The sequence below is a fragment of the Macaca mulatta genome, chromosome 6, assembly GCF_049350105.2.
Source record: "Macaca mulatta isolate MMU2019108-1 chromosome 6, T2T-MMU8v2.0, whole genome shotgun sequence".
Classification (NCBI taxonomy): domain Eukaryota; kingdom Metazoa; phylum Chordata; class Mammalia; order Primates; family Cercopithecidae; genus Macaca; species Macaca mulatta.
The window spans coordinates 178,869,325-178,890,121 of record NC_133411.1 but is presented as its reverse complement, the minus strand read 5'-3'; the positions used below and the strand labels follow the sequence as shown (position 1 = coordinate 178,890,121).

Here is a 20,797-nt window from a genome sequence, read left to right as displayed (position 1 = left end):
ACATCAGTTATTTCCTATATCCCAGTCCTTACCCAGTGTGGAGAAACAAAAGATAGACTGAGAAAGACATGCCTTTCTAGAAAAACAGGGTAGAGGTGGTACCCCTCCTCCCAGGGGATATTTGGCAATGTCTGGAGACATTTTTGGTTGTCATAACTAGGGAGGGTGCTATTGGCATCTTAGAGGGTAGAGGCCAGGGAGAACAGAAAAATTAGGTTCCATCCTGATGGGGCAAGGATGACAATAATGATAAAAACTCTGATGTGGGGGTGGTGGCCTCCATGGCTCCACTTGCCCCAGCTGTGCTCTTATGACCCTCATAAGCCCCCTGTGAGGGTGCTTATTTCCCCACCTTAGGCCTGGTGATGCTAGGCCTCACAGCCTGTAAATGTCAGAGCAAGGCCCAAAGCAAAGATGTGGCAGTCTGTTCTGGGCTTGGGTCCTCGGCTCTGCCTTGGGCTTTGTGAGCCAACCTGCAACCTCCCTGTTATCCAGCCTGTACTTCTCTTAGCTTGAGTCTGGTGCTACCAGCAACCACAGAACCCAGACTGATAGTCTCTCCACTGTACTATGCTTCCTCCACAGTGGATAGAACTTGCTGGAAGAGGCATGCAACTACCGCCTAAAAAACCCCTGGGAACTGGCAGACAATAAGAGGTCTGGGGAAGCAAGAAGCATAGTCTGAAGAGGGAACAAAAATTAAATCCAAGAGATGGGCACAGTTTGTACTTGTAGGAAAGTCAACAGTCACACCCAGGGCAGAGCAATTTAGAATCAGAGAGTCAAGGAGGGACAGAAAAACAAAAAAATTCATTACTGTTCATCCATCCATCCATCCATCCATCCATCCATCCATCTATCCTTTCAGCACATATTTATAGAGGAGGATGCAGGCCATGAGCAAGGTTTATGGCCCCTGCCCTTGTGGAATCAAAACCATACTCGGAGACTTCCAGCTGTTTGATTTCAAGCAAGTTACTTCCTTTTCTGAGTTTCCTGATCAATAAAAGGATGGGGGAAGAGTTCCATCTTACAGGAAGTGATGTGAAGATTAAATACAATCTTCTTAGCATGGGACTGACTCAGAGTCTCAATAAATGCCTCCTTGGTTCCATCCCTCCCTCCACAGGTATCATTCAGGTAACCATACAGGATTCCTGCAGCTCCCTGAGGCAGAGACAGCTTATGGGGTCACTTTTCAGCTAAAAAGACCCTCTCATATTTCAGAGAACCAATTATCCCCATGACGTTGGAGTATGTTTTGTGGACCATGCTATACAGGATGCAGAATGACCCTCCAATCAGCAGCAAGCATTCGTGTGATGTGTGAGCACATGAGTTCCCATGACAGTCCTGGTCCATCTTACAAATTTCCATTTGGATCTGTAACCCACTGGAGGCATCAAGCAGAAGCATATTCACAGCTGCTTGCAGGGTTGGGGGTAGGTGTGCGTGTGGGGACCCCCTCTCATTCAGATTACAATCAGGCGCTTATTAAGAACCGGGGTACACACAGTAATGAACTGTTATTTCATGCTCCCACTGCTAAAACCCCTGTGGCCCTCCAATAGGTGGTCTTCAAGGAGTTTGGTGCACGCCGATGTGAGTATCTGGATGTGTGTGCCTACTTACCAAGCTTGTACCACATATCACGGATGGAGAAGCCAATTAGCCGTCTCATGTCCCCATACCTAGGAGGAACAAAAACCTCTGCTTCAGGCACCAACTCAGAGGATCTCATGGACCTCCCCCTCTTCAGGAAATCCAAAAATGCAACCTACTTATTCAGGATTTTGTTGTACTTGGCGTGCGAGAACTGCTCCAGCTGCAGAGAATCCTGGGTGATAAAAGCCACTGCCAGATGAAAATAGTTGTTCCACAGCTGTAAATGAAAGAGCAGAGAACAGTTATGGAGAGGGTCTGAAGTGGGAAGGCATAAGCGCTGGGTAGTGTGAATAATTTATGAAGATGGCAGAAGATAGAGGCAGAACCAGTTTAATTGTGCCCACTGCAATTTTCTAACTGGCACTGACTCTGAAATTAACATCCTGGCCAAAGTGAGGACAATGGATGGATTTCTCTAGGCACTACCATGTCCACTCTCAGACAATAGGATTTGGGAGAAGAGGAGAATTTTAGGTTTTTTTGTTGTTGTTGTTTTTGTTGCTGTTTTTTGTTTTTTTGTCCTTGTGCTTTGTTTTGTTTTTTGAAAGACAACTTGCCCCAGCTGAGTGCCATGGAGAGCTGTTTCTTGCCCTGGAATTAGAGGGTGATGAAGGGTAAGACAGTTCAGGGATTCACAGCCTCTCTGGAAGTCCTCCCTAATTCACCTGACAGCTTGGAGGACCAACCTGCAATCCATTCTGTCTTAAAATATTTTGCCTTTTCTTTCCCTTTAGTTCGATGGTTTCAAAGTGTGGTTGCCAGATCAGCAGCAGCAGCAGCGCCTGGGAACTTGTTAGAGATACAAATTCTCTGGCCCCTGCCCAGACCTACTGAATCAGAACCTCTAGGGGTGGGACCTAGAAATCTGCAGGTTAATAAGCACTCAGGTGATTCCGATGCACGGTTCAGTTACAGCCCCTGCTGGCCCAGCTGAGATGCAGGCTTGTAAGGATTTTTGCATGTACCTGATCTGTTAGTGCTAAATGTGAGGCACTTATACTAGAACCCACTCCACCAGCTTGCAGTGAAATAGAGCAGGTAAAGGAGTCAGCACATGGTGACTGCTCAAAAGATTGGCCACACTGATGGCAATATTGATACAGGCTACAGAACCAGAGATATTATAGGTCCAAACCATGGATCTACAATGCATGGATTCATCATGGAGCCTCGGTGAACCTGTCTGCAAAACTGAGGTGACTCTGGTACCCACTGCAGAAAGCTGTGATAAAGATGACACAAAATGAGGTGTTTAAAGACATGAATCACAGTAAGAGCTCAAATATCCTTGCTAGCCTCATTGCTGTTGTGCTTTTCTTTATTCCAGTGGTTCCTTTGGTACCAAAGCCAGTGATACCACCTAGGGTTTTGGTGCTCAAGGGCAATTGTTGCAAGATGCCAAGGTCCTGCAAGGAGCAGGTGGGAGACAGCTTTGCTGAACAAAGCCCACCCACTTTCGGCCCCTCTCAACAGTGTTTGTAGCAACAGGATAGGTAACATTAGCCAGAGAAATCATCCTGCCATTGAGACCTTCATCCTTAACTCAAAGATGTTCATTCGTGTTTGCAGATGGCCAAGACTATAGAAGAGGCAACTCTTCCACTGATAACATAACATCATGATTGCTGCCCAGAGTATGACTTTCAAATGGGTTTGCGGTTCCAGTCTTTGAAAGAAGCAACACAAGCACTCTAATTTTACTATGGGCCAGGAACTTTCCCATACATCTTCCTTTCATCGCTCAACACTTGATAGCTCTCATTCCTCATCTCAAGCTTCCTTCAGATGAGGAGACTGAAGCTTGGAGAGGTTAAGTATTTCGCCTAAGTCTCTCATCTTGTTATACACACAGCAGAGCTAAGATCTGCATCCAGACCTTCCAATTGACATCTGGGGTTCTTTTAACACACCACGGTCAGTCTTCAGCTGGGGATGCATTTAACAAATATTTCTGGAACATCTGCTAAGTGCCCAGGCTTTGCCACAGTGAGGTGACAGAGCAGCGGTTACACAGACAGTGATCCCTGGCCTCATGCAGTTTACATTTTGTTGAGTGAATGCTTTTTTCTTTACTTGGACCTTTATCACCCAGGGCCCCAAAAACCAAACTGCTCTTGGGATGCAGTGAAGTGGCCTCTTGGCTCATGGCCCCCTTAAAGTCAGCTCTCCATGCAGAGACCAGAAGAACCTTTTAAAACGCATCAGATCATTCGAGACCAGCCTGACCAACGTGGTAAAAGCGCGTCTCTACTAAAAATACAAAAATTAGCCGGGCGTGGTGGCAGATACTCAGGCGACGCCTGTAATCCCAGCTACTCAGGCGACGGAGGCAGGAGAATCCCTTGAACGTAGGAGGTGGAGGTTGCAGTGAGCTGAGATCACGCCACTGCACTCCAGCCTGGGAGACAGAATGAGACTCCATCTCAAAACAAAAACAAAAACAAAAACACATCAGATCATGCCACTCCCTTCCTCAAAGTCCTCCAAAGGTTCTTGTAACATTTGGAATCAAATCTCCTTGTTTCCGTAGCAACCTTGTTTATGTAAACACATGTGGCAGGTTGGGTCTCCTGTCCACACCCCTTCAGACTGCCTTTCCTCCCGGCACCCCAGTGACTTAGCAGCTTCTCCAGGGCTTTGCTATGAAAATGTGCAGCTCTGGTCTGCTTATGTCCGGAGCTTACACCTTCTCACATTGAAGATGAGAATTTGAAACAACAAGCCAGGGCAAGAGAAAACCGTGGCCACAAGACACGGAAATGAGTGTTTCCATGAAAGTGACAAATCTCTGATTTTAGCGGACAGCAAAAGAGTAATCAAGGTACATCGGAAATAGGTATCCAACAAAGCAAGTCAATCTATAATTACTCGTAAGAATAATTTCAGAAATGCCACCTAACACGTAAGACATGTCAAATATGGTTGAGTCTCTTGCCATTCTCTATTCTACCCTGAATGAATCCATCAAAAAACCATTTTCTCTGTCATCCCATTCCTGATTTTCTTTTTTTTTAAATCTGAGATATAATTTATATACCATAAAATTCACTTTTTTAAGTGTATAATTTAGTTTTTAGTATATTGACAGGGTGGTTCAACCATTACCACTGTCTAATTTTGGAACATTTTCATCACGCCAAAAGAAACCCTCTACCCATAAGAGTCAGTCCCTCTTCTCCCCACCAACATCTTCCCCTACCCTGTCCCTGGAACATATACAAACACGAGGCATCCACCACAGGCTTGGCACACACCAAGCACTCAGTAAATGCAATGGTGGTGTTGATGTTAGCACGGGGTGTAGAGTATTTGTATGCCCTGTCTTCTCTAGCTGTAAGCTCCACAAGTACCCAAATCCTGTCTTGCATTTATTTGTATCCCTAATGCCATGCTCAGCACAATGACTTGAATACAGCTAGGCTCCAGAAAATATTTATTTATCAATTGCTATATTGTCACAGAAATTCTTCAAAAGGTCCCAGATTTTTCTGTCTGCACTGCTAAAAACTGCCTGGAAACTGTTAATACTAATGTACTGTCTGTCTCTGTGGATTTGCCTATTCTGACAGTTCATATAAGTGACGTCATAAAATATATGACCTTTCATGTATGATTTCTTATACTTAATGTAATGTTTTCAAGGTTCATCCATGTTGTAGTATGGATCAGTACTTCATTTTTTATTGTTGAATAATATTCAACCATATGGATATACACATTTTGATTACGTATTCATCCACCGATGGTCATTTGGGTTGTTTCCAGTCTTTGACTATTATGAATCATAGCATTGACACTATGCTGCTATGAACATTTCTGTACAAATCTCTGGGTGGACATATGTTTCAACTGTCATGGGAGTGGACCTGGTTTTGTTTTGGTTTTGGCTTCCATTCTGGAAGACCTTTATGAACCATGAGGCCATAGCTGTGCCTCATCTTCTTAGTGGATCAGAAACGGCACATCCAAGTACCTCACTCACAGCCCCTGCCCAGTTCTGGCCATGGGGCTCTGTGGGAATGCCTTCTGGAACTCAGAGGAGGTACTCACAGTATGTGGCTCTGTGCAGTGCTCTTAGAGGTGAGCCATGGTCACAACTAGATATTGCTGAATACTTATAAGGCCTCTGCCCCAAGCCTTTCTTCACTCTTGTTCCCAAAGAATCAGATCCAAATGCATTCACCTGGCTCTTAAAGTCTCATACAATTTCCATGGTCCCCAGTGCTGTCTCCTTCGACAACTGCCCACTGAGGCGGGCTGGTCTGCTCAGACTCCACAGAGATCACAGGAGCATTTTGGTCTCCTTGGCTTCACTCACAGTGGTTCTCATACCCGCAGTGACTGTGTCCTATTCTTACATCCAAGCTGGGTTCAAGACCGGCTTCCTTCATGAAGGCTTCCTAGACTGCAGGGCACATTGGGTCTGCCTGATCACTTCCTGATTTGAGGAGCACTTATTGTGTGCTATCATGGATGTTAGTCCACTGTTCTGCACCTGGCCTTGTGCTCCATTCGTTTCTCATGACAGCACTGTCTGATGGTCAAGAGGACATGTGTCAGTGTGTTGCAGACCAGGGTGTGAAAACCATTTCTATTGCTTATTAGCTGGGTTGCCTTTTGCTAGTTACTTGACCTTTCTGAGCCTCATTTTCCTTTATGTAAAATACCCAAAATAATGGTCCCTACCATAAAGGACTGTTGTAATTACTGGATCAATAATATGAGAATGAGGCATCCACTACAGGCTTGACACTAAGCACTCAGTGTATGGAATGGTGGTGTTGATGATAGCATTGGTTGTGGAGAATTTGTATGCCCTGTCTTCTCCAGTTGTAACCTCCACAAGTACCAAAATTTTGTCTTCCATTTATTTGTATCTCTAATGCCATGCTCAGCACAAGGACTTGAATACAGCTGGGCTCCAGAAAATATTTATTTATCAATTGCTGTATTGTCAGAGAAATTCTTCAAAGGGTCCCAGATTTTTCTTTCTGCCCTGCTACAAACTGCCTGGTGATATTTCTACTAAATGTCTACCTCAGCTGACTAGGGGAAGCTACAGTGTCTCTTTAGCAAAATGCACAAGTCTCTTTGCTCTGGGGGAAGGGATGAGGTGATTTCTGATTGGGAATTTAATATTCTGAAATGATAGAACAATAGAGGGTTAGAACTGGAATAAATTTAAGTATCATCTGTTCTGACTACCATATTGCACAGAGATAAACAGTAAAGTCCAGATAAAGTAAAAGACCACCCAAAGTCATACTGCTAGTGGGTATAATGAGAATTTAGTTACTTTTAATTAACTCTCAAGAAATCATGAAAGTAATATACACACATAGTTTTAAAAAATGATAGAAAATATTAAATGGGAGAAAGTTATTTTCCATCCTACCTTGGATCCAAGTCTAATTCCCCAGAAGAAAATGTTAACAATTCCTTGGGATAGCCTTTCAGAATTTTTTTATGCATAAACAAATGTATGTATAGACATCTTTTTTAAAAGTCTGCTGCACTTGGCTTTTTTCTCTTACCAATATATCTTGCAAATGTTTCTATATTAGCATATACAGATCTGCTTCATTCTCTTTTATTGCTACATTGTATTCTATGAGAATGTACTTTAATTTTAACCAAATTCCCTATTTATAGACATTTAGCTTGATTCCAATTTTTTTTTTTTTTCCGCTAGCAACAATGCTGTAATCAACACCCTTATTTAAACATCTTTATGCATGGGAAACTACATTTGTAGTATACATTCCTAGAACTGGAATTTCTAAGACATAGGGTCTGTGCATGTTTAGTTGTTATTTTTTGTCTTTGTTTTTGTAGACACTGTCAGGTTGCCTTCCAGGGTTTCAATTCAATTACCAGTTCCATTATCATGGACAAGGTACCCTACCTTTCTGAGTCTCAGTAACTTCACCTAGAAAAGGAGGACAATAGTATCTAAAGGGTGTGGTTGTAGGGACTAGACGAGAGAATCACTGCCTAGTAAACTCTTAGTCTTGCAAAAAAGCCTTCTCCACTCATCCAAGCAAAGTGAATTCACCCATTATTCACCCATATTATACCCTGTTCACAACATCTATGTCATATTTTCAACAAAATTAATTTATTTTCTGTCTCCATTACTGGTTGTCAGCATCGAGAAAGCAAGAACCTTCTTTTTAAATTTACTCTTGTTTATATGGTATCGCACATTATGTCTGAGCCAGCATGTGCTTGGGAAATTATTTTTTGAATGAGTTCATTAATGAACCAAGCACACTGCATGCATTCTGGTTAAAACCCCCTAAAAAAAAACTATGAGATTTGTATAATTATTCTCCCCATTTTAGAGATCAGGAAACTGAGGCCCAGAGAGGTTCAATATCTTGCCCGACATCACAGAGCTACAAAATGGTGAAGGTGGCATCTGAATCCAGTTTATCTGACTCCAGGTCTTGCATTCTTCACCGCCCTGCTCTTCTGCTGAAATCACTCTTCTCCCTTCTCAGTGTCCTTTCCGCTTTGTTGTTATAAGGTTACGGTTTTCACTGGTCCATCTGATGTTTATAAAGACTACAGTCCTTATAGCAGAGAGATCAAGGGTTTTTTAAATAAGAATCAGGATTCTTTCTCAGTGACCTGGAATCATTATTTATCTCAAATTTCAGTTAAAAAAAGAAACCAGCATGCAGTGGTGCTGAAATGCAGTCAGCCTGCCCTCCTCTTTGGGGCAGAGGCACAGCTGTCATGCCCACTCTGCGGATGCTTCTGGTTCTGGGAGTCGAAGGCCCCAGGTGTGGACTCAGGTGAGAAATATCAGACTAGAGGATGTCTGGGGCCTAAAAGCTGAAGCAGGCAGGGCTGGGGAAACTGCACCCAAGCATGTGCCCACCGTTCTGCCTGTGGAACCATCCCACCATGACTCCCCCTGTGGTGGCGCTATGGGAGGCTGCAAGGCTTTGATGACTGCTCCCTCTGTGTGTGTCTCTCCTTCGCCTGTTTTTGGCATCACCGGTTACGTTTCCCATTATAAAGAGCAAGGTGGCCCTCACGCCTCTACTAAAGGCTAGAGATATTTTAGAAGTTTTTCATTTCACAGGATATCAAAAATGGTTCCCAGGATAGGCTGGTAATCCAAAAATGCCTCAAGGCCTAGGCAGAAATGGCCACCACCTAGAGCCAATTAGAGCATCCCCAAATAGAGAGAATCATCTCACTACCAAACACAGCGCTGCCCAAGACAGAGTCTTTCTGGAGTCCAAGTATAATCTCTGATTCCAGGGCCAATCAGAGATTTCAACATGGAGAGTCTTATCTTCCAGCCAATCATCTCAGAGCTCTCTATCCCAGTGCCAGTAAGAATTAGAAAGGGCAGAGAGTGCTTCTGGATCTAAATAAAGCTGTCTCCTGGAATCCAAAGGCACCCAATTCCTAAGAGACAGAGCGGAAGAGTGAAAAGAGGATGTGCTGTGCAGACAAGCCTGGGGTTAAATCCCAGCAGCCCCATTTATTGGTTAGATGACCTTTAACAGAAAAGTCAATCAATTCTCTGAAGCTCAGTTAATTCACCAGTGAAATGGGTATATCCCAACCTAACAAGATTATGATGACAATCAAAATTTTCTAAGTAGATGCCCAATAAAGTTAGTCACCCTCTTCAAAAGCCTGGATGCTAGAAGATGGATTTATATAGCCTTCTATCAAGATTCCAAGATCCTTGAGGGTAGGGCAGTGTTCTTTGCTTCTGAGTTCCCTGAAGCGTGTTGCAATAGTCTGGGCCCATAAGAATTGTTCTTGAACACAATTTCTTGCTGATTTGAATTTGAAATCCTCTCTTTGTCTTCCCTGACCACGTGAACTGATGCAGACACCAAGGACCAGCATCCTGAATAGGGCCTAGAATGCAAGTGATCTCAGCCGCAAGCAGGAAACGCCATTTTTATAATTCCCAGTTCTTGTCACCTACAGAGTGGCAGTCACCAAGCTTCTTACTTTCTGCCCTTTGAATCACAAAACCACAGTTCTGGGAAAGATATTAGGGCTAATCTCATTGCACCTGCCCCTCCTCTGGTCAGTGGCTGCCAAGACAGGCAGCAGTCAGTGATGGATGCTGTTCCTGCTGATATTAAATGCATAATTAATGAGACCGTAAGAAGGAGACAAGGCGTGTTCCAGGCAGGGTACAGAGGACAAATCCATTCTCACACAGAGGGAGGAAAAGGTAGGAGAACAAAGATAAGGTTGGAAAATGATCCTGTTCTTGGGTACTTTTCAATAAATAGCTATGGAAGCCTCATTAGGAAAAGAGACTTACTTTATTGTGTAATGTTGGCCACTCTTCTGTTTTACAGAATTTTGTGGGTGTGACAGCCCCAGGCAATGTTGTGGTGACCAGAAAGAGGCCTCCTGTCCTTTTTATCAAGGACTGACATGCATTCCCAGCCCTGACACATTTAGGGGCATGATCATCATAATCATTATCCAAATAATAAAATTACTATTATTATAATGAGCTAACACTTATTAAACGGCTGCTATGTTCCCAGCACTGTTCTAAATGCTTTATGTGAATTCACTTAATCCTCACAACCATCCAATGACATAGCTGCTATTAGTATCCTGATTTAATGTTGAGGAAACTGAGGCACACAGAGATGAAGTAATTTGTCTAAAGTGACTCAGCTTGCAAGTCCGTACTTCTCATGTATGAAACGCTCAATCTCTGAGCATCTCTCAAATACAGATTTTCTTTCAGGAAAACAGGATATAAACCTAAAGGAATGCCCTGAAGGAATGAAGTTGAGCTTCTCTTGGAAAATTGCCATCTAAGAGCATGGAAAAGAGTGAAGTCGGAAAGCAAGTTTGAGGCTGCAATTGCTGACACCCACGGAAAGAGATGAACAAACTAGCTCGCAGTTATATGGACCAAATCCTGTCACCTCTGGCCCCTAGGTATGGTGTTCCAAGTTGCCCCTCCCAAAAAGCAGAAACTTCCCTGAACATACCCGTGACCAGGGCCTGCAGGCATCTCAGCCACATTTGGAAGGAAATCGAGCATCTCTCCTGATTCGAACCAGCTAAAGAGATACTCTTTGTTCCCATGTCGAAGATTTATAATGCCAGGAGAAACTCTCACCCAGACCCAGTCGGGCAGTCAACCCCCTGCAGGGGTGAAAGTCTATATCTGGCACGTGGTTGTTGTCATCTGTGTGGGCCTTGGTGTCAGCCACCACTGAGTTCTGGTCCCAACTTTGCATTGATGTGCTCGGTGACACCAGGCTGTCTCCTTATTATCTCTGAGTCTTACTTCCTGCCTCCTTAGAGCAGAAAAAATATTAGTAATAGTGGCTAACTTGTAGGGTGGCTGTAAAGACTGAGAAAGATAATGCCCTTAAAGTGCTTCTCGTGAGATCTGGCATGTATTAATCATCAGAAAATGGCAGCTACTCATTTTATCATGGCTCTCATTGTCGCTCAGTTGCCTGATTTGAATGCAAGGTAGTTCAAGAGAATCTTCTTCAGAGATCCTGTTCATCCTCTCAACAAATACTCATACGCTGGTGCTCTCAGCAGGGTGAATCTCACAGGCCTCAGCCCAGACATCACCTCCCCAAGAAGACCTACCATGTGCCAAGCACAGAGCATACAGTTGTTGTGTGTTCAAGGTCTTTATACTCATGAGGCTTAAGTTCTATGGGAGGAAAGAGAGAAAATAAGCACGTAGAGAAGAAAGATGATTTCTAATGACATTTAGCAGTATGAAGAGACTCCAGGAAGCCACGTGGTTTTGCATAATGACCGTGGGGTCAGTGGGGGTGATCCTCAGAGAGGAGTCAGGCAGGGGAGGCCTCTTTAAGGAGGAAATATTTGAACAGAAACTTATGGGACCTTACAAGTGGGTTCTCCCAGCAAGCCCCTCGTCACATTCCAGTTCTGGAAAAACCCTTTGAAGTAGAAAGGGTAGTTGCTGCATTTTACAGATGACTCACTTGAGGCATGGATACAGTCCAGGCCTTGCCTGAAGTTGCTCAGCTTCTGAGAGGTGAAAGCCCAGACAGGAACTGAACAACTTAGATGAGCAAGGAAAAAACAGCATCATTGCAGTTCATGAGCTCAGTGTCTCCTACATGCTAAGCCCCCACTGCAAGAGATGCAAGGGATCAGAGGCTTCCCTGGAGGGGATCCTCTTGTGGGGGGCCTTCCCTCTCACCTCTCCAGGCAGAGGCAGCAATCTGAACTTTCCCACAGAGTTTGTTCTTCTTGGGCCTGGATCTGGCAGGTGTGTCATTCTGTTTGCCCCAGGCACATACTTTTAGGACCCTGAATCTCTTAGAGGTCCCAGGTCTTGGCTGAGCACTAAAAATGACTTTCGAAGGAATCAGGAAGCCACAAAGTTGTACTGAAGAACTTGATTGTAAATCATTTTTCATTGTCTGTGACTGGCTGCTCTTTTGGCTCCAGGCAATAGAAAAGCAAAAAAAAAAAGGTGATACATTTTTAAAAGGTGGTACCGAGTCTGACAATGAATGAATGCAAGTCTCCTTGTTAGCATAAGATCCATTTTACAGTCACATTTGCATATGATGATCAGTTGGTGACTATTTAATCAAGGACCTAGTGGAAAGCCTGAGAATTTTCTCCCTAGCCACAACCCTCCGTGGAAATCCCCGGAAAGACTGGGACAGCTTCTGTAGGCTTTGGGATGTGTCTGATGGAGCGATCAGCCCAAGATGTCAGAGACGCCCTGGGCAGCTCCAAGGGTAGCTCTGGTGCCTCATACTCACCTGGAACTCAAAGTTCGTGTGTTCTAGGAACTTCTGGTTCATGGTTTCTGCAAACTTGTTGATAGCTCTCAGGAAGACCCTGGAAGAGGGCAGAAAATTACCAGACTATCTGAGCATGATGCCTTACATTCCTTTGCCCTTGTGCCAGACTGAAATTCCCTTACCCTCTTTGGGGAGAGGCTCAAAGGCCAAATTACCGATTTAGAGAGGTGAGCTAATGCAGATTAACAACTGTTCACACTCTAGACCTGGGGCTGTTTGCCTTGCAAGAACTCAATAACTGTTTGACATCTTTTTTAAAACTTGCAATGTCTTATGTTTAAGATATTACAAGCTTATGGCAGAAAATCCATGCTAAAGAGAAATCACCCCCCTACCCCCAAAGAAACAAATAAACAACATGCTACCACATCCTGTCACCTATCGAAAACTGTCATCCACGTTTTGATGAACATAATTTCAAAGGTCTCCCTAGATGTATGTAAACAAATGATATTTTAAGGGTATCATTTTGATAAATGGGGCTAAACAACAAATGCTGTTTCAGTCTGTCTTTTTTACTCAACAATAAATTGTGTGCTTCTTTCATGCCAATGAATGTAGATACATCTCATCCTTTTTAATCACTGAAGAGCATTCCACTGTACGGATGTATCACAGTTTGTTTAATCCATTTCTTATTGATGGATCTTTTTGGTTTTTTTTTTCTCAGTATTTTTCTGTAATAAACAATGCTCTAATGATCACTCTTCTGTGTATATCATATACCTGCTATATATACCCCTTCTCCACTGTTCTCCTCCAAGTAATAATACTGGTCAAATGGGCCGGGTGCGGTGGCTCACACCTGTAATCTCAGCACTTTGGGAGGCCAAGGTGGGTGGATCACTTGAGGTCTGGAGTTCAAGACCAGCCTGACCATTGTAGTGAAACCCTGTCTCTACTAAAAATACAAAAATTAGCCGGGCATTGTGGTGCACACCGGTAATCCCAGCTACTTGGGAAGCTGAGGCATGAGGATCCCTTGAACCCAGGAGGTGGAGGTTGCAGAGTGATCTAAGATCATGACACTGCACTCCAGCCTGAGCAATAGTGAGAGTCTGTCTCAAAAAAAAAAAAAAAATACTTGTCAAATGTCATGCACGTTTATAATTTTGGTACTTGTTGTCAATTTGCATTTCCCCTTAAGTGTCTTCCTGTCCATGTTGTTCTCTCCTTCCTCCTTGCCAAGCCCTTCCGACTGGTCTTGCAGCCTCCTGTCTCTTCATCCTGGAAAGCTCATTTCTCTAAAGGACAGCTCCATCATATCAATCACTGACTTGATGGCTCTCCACTGCCTACAGGGTGAGTCCAAGCTCTTTCTCTGGACAGTCCCTCCCCTCATGATGGGACCCCAACCTTCTTTTCTAAGATTATTTCTTGCTAGTACCCTGTGTTTCTGGTATTTCCCAAATCCCTGTCTATGTTCTTTCTTTGTGTAGAATGTCCCTCACCTTCTCGTTTCTGAAAGTCAGGATTCTTCATGGTCATTACCCTTCCTGGTCCAGATCGAGAGCCTTCTTCACTTAGTTTTCCATCATCCCACCAGCCTTAAGTGACTGAGACCACCCCCATTCTCTGAGGTTATTTCTGGCATCCCTCCTATGAGCACACTTTATATCCAGCTGTCTGTGTGCAGCCGCATCTCTTCTTTCAGACTATGAGCTTCTGCAGGGCAGGGTCTGCTGCACTCATGTGTACCCGAAGGGATCCTCATTGCAACTCCCGTTCCCAACGTTCATCATGGTCTAGGATGATTCACTTGTATGACTCAGTAACATCTCTCTCCTTTAGTAGATTCTACTCTTCTGGGAATCACAGACTCCCTCTATGCTCTCACATACTCTCCAGTCCACATGACTTTAACTCCAAAATTTTTATCTCCATCCCTGGCCTCCCCCCTACGCACCAGCTTGCACTCCAGCTCTCTGATCTATACCCATACTTGAATAACATATAGGCATCTCAAACTTACATGTCAAAAACTAAACTCCGACCACTTGCCCTCCCCACACCCACCCTGAAATACTTCTTTCTGTAGTCTTCCCATCTAAGTTAAGGACAATTCTATTCTTCCAATTGCTCAGAGTCGGGGGAGAAAAAGGAAACAATTTTGGTAACGTCCTTGACTATGTCTTTCTCTCATATCCTACACCTGGACTTTACAGAACACATATGCATATAAGAAGTGTCCCCCCCAGGGAACAAAAAGGCTGGGCTATTTATGCCTTAGCATCAGCCCCCTCACTGGTTGAAAGTTGCTCCAGTGGGCAGGAAGTCCCTGTCACTTCTGGCCTGTCCTGTAGGTGAGCTGAGCACTCTGTAGCCAGACAAAGCCCAGGGAAAGAAAGAAGAAAGAAAGCCTCAGGGTGCATGGGAAATGTCCACCGAAGCTGCCGGTGGATTTTGGGTGGTTCAAGAGATGGTGGGTGGAGGATCTGCAGCATTTGCTACATCAGGCACTGCAGGGCCAGGTGTTCACTAAGATACTTTCATGACTGTTGAAGACAGAAGGCAGTGCATCCTAGCACTGGGATCACAGGATTTGGACACACACACACACACACACACACACAAATGGGTGTGACTTCTGGCTTTGTTACTCCCCAGCGGTGTGGATTTGGAGCATGTTAATATAACCCCTGAAGTTTCAGTCTCCTCCCTTGTGAAATAGCAGTAATGGAACGTTTTTCACAGGGTCGCTAGCTGAGGTGGCTTCAGCCCCCTCTGGACTGCTTTATTCTTCTAAAGGCAAGAGCCAGACAACAGGGCAGACAGAGGACAGGGCTCAGTTAGCAGCCAGTTTTGAGGCAGGCAGCACCATACAAAAACAGAAATAAAAATCCCACAAAATCTGCCACCCCATCAGGCTGTCACAAAGGGAGATTTCTGTGGTTTTGTTAGTCTGTTATTCACCAATACGCCTTTGAAACAACATCGTATTTTGTATTCTCTCCTTAAAGATGAGTTATCTGATCCCCCAGATGGAAATGCATTGAGTGGCTGTCACATTATATGTAAACATCTCAGAACCTCGAATACAATACCAAAGTGAGGGCTTTCACACACTCTCAGCAGCAACAATGCTATCAGTCATTCCAGGAACAGTCATTTTGGTTGTCAGCTTAAACTTGTCTCCAGCCTCAAAGGCCAGTCTAATGACCACAAACCGATTTGCCCCGTGCTGATGACAGAGATTAGTAGCAGGTAAATCAAAGTTCCTCCCTTTCTCTAGAGCCTTTCATAGCCACACACTGGAAATCACAATACCACTTCACTCTGGGTGCCCATGCTTGGGTTTGGAAAAATAAGGCATTTTTCTTCTCATTTTTCTTATTTTTTTAAAAACAGTAATAGGCCGGGCACAGTGGCTCACGCCTATAATCCCAGCACTTTGGGAGGCCAAGATGGGTGGATCATGAGGTCAGGAGTTCGAGACCAGCCTGGCCAACATGGTGAAACCTCGTTTCTACTAAAAATGAGGAGACAGAGAGACCCTCTCATATTGTTTTCTATTGTTTTATACTCAGTACCTGTTTTAAGAAAAAAACAAGGAAGTAAAACCAAAGACAGGCAGCCCAGTGCCAGGCCCAAAACCAGGCCTGGGCCTGCCTGGCCTAACCCCAGTAGTTAAAAATCAACTCATAACTTAGAAACCGATATTATTCATAGATTGTATAAAAGAACATAGTGAAACTCCTGGCCCTGTTTTGTTTCTCTCTGACCACCGGTGCATGCAACCCCTATCACGTACCCCTTGCTTGCTTAAATCAATCACGATCCTTTCATGTGAAATCTTTAGTGTTGTGAGCCCTTAAAAGGGACAGAAATTGTGCACTCAGGGAACTTGGATTTTAAGGCAGTAGCTTGCCGATGTTCCCAGCTGAATAAAGCCCTTCCTTCTATAACTCGGTGTCTGAGAGGTTTTGTCTGAGGCTCGTCCTGCTACAAAAATACAAAAATTAGCTGGGCATGGTGCATGTGCCTGTAATCCCAGCCACTCGGGAGACTGAGGCAGGAGAATTGCTTGAACCAGGGAGTTGGAGGTTGCAGTGAGCCGAGATCACGCCACTGCACTCCAGCCTGGGCGACAGAGTGAGACTGTCTCAAAATGACAACAACAACAACAGCAATAACTGTACTTAAAGCCTAAGCACTCATATAGTAAAGTGGGTCAGGATGAAAACACACTCAACTCTATTACTGTCAACAATGAACCTGAATTGTTGAAAACAAAGTTCATTATCAAATCGCAACCTAGCACTTCCTGTGTCTCATCTGTGTTGCTTAGTGGCTGTAGAGGAGGAAGAACAATCCCAACCACGGTTTTCAACTGCCTGCCAGGCTCCACGCTAGGGGCTTTGCATGGATTCTTTCCTCTGTTGCTTTTGTTTTTCTAATGCTCACCTATCTCTGAATTAGATACGGTTTCCACTTTAGAGACGTGAGTTTAGGTAACTTTCCCAAAAGTCCAGGCAGTACATGTAAAATCAGGATTTACATGTAGTTGCACTGTCTGCAGAATCTAGGTATTTAACCACAGGGCAGTTCTGTCCACAAGGACATCTCTGTAATTCTGTTCAATCCAAGCCGTGAGCTCACTTTATTAATAATAACAATGATGGAAGTATCAATTGCCACCATTCATATGGCCTGTGCTAAGAGCTCTACAAACGTTATTTCGCTTAATTCTATAAACTGAAGTAGGAGCTACTGTTATACCCATTTAACATAAGAGGAAACCGAGCCTTAGAAAGAGCAAATAATTTCCCCACATTCAAACAGCAAAGAAGCAGAAGAGTCCAGACCTAAACTCAGGTTTGTCTTTCTCTAAAGTGTTTCCAATTAACCAGAAGGACACACTGGCTCCTTGAACTTCCGGCACTGGCATGCTTCCACTCATGCCTGCCATGCACGCAGCCCTTCGCACTTCGTCCACATCATTCTGCTGCCTGCCCACAGCTGACTGGGTCCAGGGCCAACACGTGACTCAAAGCAGTTGCGCATGGGCTGGCCAGCAGCCCATGGGTAGTCTTATGGGTATAGTACTGTGCAATGGAGATACCCAAGCCTGGACACAAGTAGATCCATCCTTTCAACCAGCCCACAAGGAGGGAGAATGCAATCTGAGCCTTGAGCAGAAGCCATGGGCAGATGATTCCATGAGGAACCAGAAGCCATATGCAATAGAGCAGGGAACAGATAAGTCAGCTGTTGTGAGTAGGAAGAAGCTGGCAGAAAGAGGAGCCAAACCCAGGCTTGCTATCCTGAAAACTGTTCCGTGTGAGGCCTCACAGAGCCTGCTGGCTCGAGTCCCCAGCTTCCTACTTCTCTTCATGTGGCAGAACAAATCCTGGTGTCAGGAGGCAGCCGAGAATAAGCCTATACACACTACATGTACTACTCCCTGGCCTGGGCCCAGGAGTGGAAGGTGCACAGAGTCCTACAGGTGCTGCAAGCCAGCCAGCGTCACCTTCCCACTCAGCCACTCTTCTGAGCTGCAGCCGTGGGCTGGGTGGTTGACCTCTGTGAATCTCAATTGCCCCATCTGTAAAAGGAGCCATGTGTGAAGACTAAATGAGATGCAGTACAGGAAGCAGGGGCCCAGTGTCTGCACATAGATGTCCTCAGTACATGTCAGCTGTTGTTGTTAGAGTTAGCCTCAACTGCCCACTGCCTCGAAGTTCTAGGGCAGGAGGATACGAGGCTGATGATACTCCCATGTGACAACACAGCATGGACCCATGCCCACAGGCAGTATCATGTGAATAAAAGAGGGGAGAGGAGGCAGACATGCCCTATCTGGTGAGATTCACCAAGGGAGAGAAAGGGCCTCTCCAAATTCCAATTCCCTGTTATTCATCCAAATCCCAATCCCCTGTTATTCATGGGATGTAGTTGATTCTACTGGTCAGAACTAAAGATGAAAGCATTGGCTGGACGACATAGACATCCCTCCTCTTGAGCCACTGGGATATCCATTCTCCCACAGAGCCTTTAAGTGCCCCGTTTACAACGCACAAAATGCTCCATGGACCAAAAGGTTAGAATGAATCAGCATATTCCAGCTCAGTGACAAGACACAGTTCACCCCAAGTGCCCGCAAACATTTTCTGCATAATTTGGGATTCCAGTTAGGGATGCAGCAGGCTCCCGGGATCGGGATCCTGCAGCCAGCTGGACGTCAGGATTAGGTGTTTTTTGCTGATTAAGGAAACCATGAAGAGGTAAGCTGGGCACGGCGGCTCATGTCTGTAATCCCAGCACTTTGGGAGGCTGAGGCGGTGAGTCACCTGAGGTCAGGAGTTCGAGACTAGCCTGGCCAATGTGGCAAAACCCTGTCTCTGTTAAAAATATAAAAATTAGCCAGGCATGGTGGCGTGCACCTGTAATCCCAGCTACTGAGGGGGCTGAAGCAGGAGAATCACCGGAATCCAGGAGGTGGAGGTTGCAGTGAGCTGAGATTGTGCCATTGCACTCCAGCCTGGGTGACAGAGTGAGATTCTGCCTCAAAAAAAAAAAAAAAGAAAGAAAGAAAGAGGGTTCTTTCTTTCTGGATTACATGGATTGGAGGAGGTGGGGACCCCAAAAATGAATGATCACTACAAATTAAGGTAGTAGGATGAAGGGAAAATGGGTGTCAGTGATTCAACAGCACACTGATGGAACCACCATATGAAAAGGTAGACAAGACCCAGCCCAGATTTGTGCTTCAGTGAAGTAGTTTGGATATATCCAGACCATAGAAATAGAAATAGAAAGCAAAATTAACTAACATTTATGAAGCGCTTGCTGTGTGTCAAACACTATTCTAACTACTTTCTACATATTATTTCATTTTAGTTCCTACAAATATCCTTTGTGGTATCATTATTAGTCACATTTTACAGTGAGGAAAACGGAGTCCAGAGTGGTGAAGGAACTTGCTCAGATGGAATTTGAACCCAGGCAACCATAAGTCCTAACTGCCCTGTTCTGCTTCTGGTCTCTCTCTGGGCTCCGAATTCATGACAGCAACTGCAGCTTACATTTCCATGGGAATATTTACTGTTTCCCCGGCTAGACCAGAAGCCCTCTGCCTTCTGGGATCATAGCTTAAATTGGCCTGTCCATTGCCTAGAACCTTGGATGCCCATGAAATTCAATAAATATTTGGTGGTTGACTGCATTTAGGGTAACTTTAGGGATGTGTATAAATCCTAAGCCTCCTTAAAATGTTGGATTTCTAGAGTGAGGTGCAGATGGAAGAGAGGTAAAAGAGGTTTCCAGGCATAATCTTGTTCATTTACAACATTATAAAGAACTCGATCATTTAAAAATTAACGACATCATGTAAATCAGATCTTACTCAGTGTTGCAGCTTACCAAAAAGAAAAACGCTGTAACAGGAAGTATTTCTTGCAGGAGATGTGTCACTATGTCTGCATACACAAACAGTACACAGCTGGGGAGACATTAAAATCTAGAAAACCCCATTCCCTTTTCCAACAAACAGATAAGTAAATAATAGATGACTAATGCATACATAATACAGAAATCATAAGTGATAATAGAAAAATTATAAAAACAGGCCAAATATAATAAGATGCGGATCATAGAAGGAAGGAAGAAAAGTTAGTTGGAATGTCCAGACACACTGACAAGTGAAGCTGGCCCTGACCACATGAATAAGTTGCATCTTTTTGGAGAAAAGAAAATGGTATTCTGCGGAATACTGGTCTGGGATAAGTCATGGTACATGTTCTGTTTATCTAAATTGGGTTGAAATTATTTACTAGTGGCATGATCTTGGAGAGTTGTTTCACCTCTCTGGGCAAAATGCACTTAATAATATGGAGATTACTTTGGGAGGCCGAGGCAGGCAGATCACCTGAATTTGGGAGTTCAAGACCAGCCTGACCAACATGGAGAAACCCCTTCTCTACTAAAAATACAAAATTAGCCGGGTGTGGTGGCGCATGCCTGTAATCCCAGCTACTCGGAAGGCTGAGGCAGGAGAATCTCTTGAACCTGGGAGGTGGAGGTTGCAGTGAGCCGAGATCACGCCATTGCACTCCAGCCTGGGCAACAGGAGCGAAACTCTGTCTCAAAAATAAATAAATAAATAAAACAATAATAATAATAGAGAGATTAAGAGCATTGGCTTCAATGAAATGGCTTCTGTTTCTTTTCAGCAATGCAACAGGAAGTATGTTACTTATCTATTCTGCACCTCAGCTTCCTCTTATATAATACGTGAATTACAGTTGTTCTACATTGTAAAGTTATTGGGAGGATTAAATGAACTAATACATGTGAAGCCTTTGCAACAGTGA

At 44.2% G+C, this 20,797-nt stretch overlaps 1 protein-coding gene across 3 annotated transcripts in view; it reads right to left on the bottom strand.

Annotated features, from left to right (window-relative positions):
- Positions 1-20,797, bottom strand: part of DOCK2 (dedicator of cytokinesis 2) — a 436,838-nt gene that overhangs the window by 73,887 nt on the left and 342,154 nt on the right. For all 3 annotated transcript variants that reach the window (XM_028849908.2, XM_028849910.2, XM_077937437.1), the window contains 3 exons: positions 12,444-12,522; positions 1,782-1,882; positions 1,633-1,691 (listed from right to left, as the gene is read on the bottom strand). In XM_028849908.2, coding sequence (XP_028705741.2) covers positions 1,633-1,691; positions 1,782-1,882; positions 12,444-12,522 — 239 coding nt within the window. The remainder of the gene's footprint in view (positions 1-1,632; positions 1,692-1,781; positions 1,883-12,443; positions 12,523-20,797) is intronic.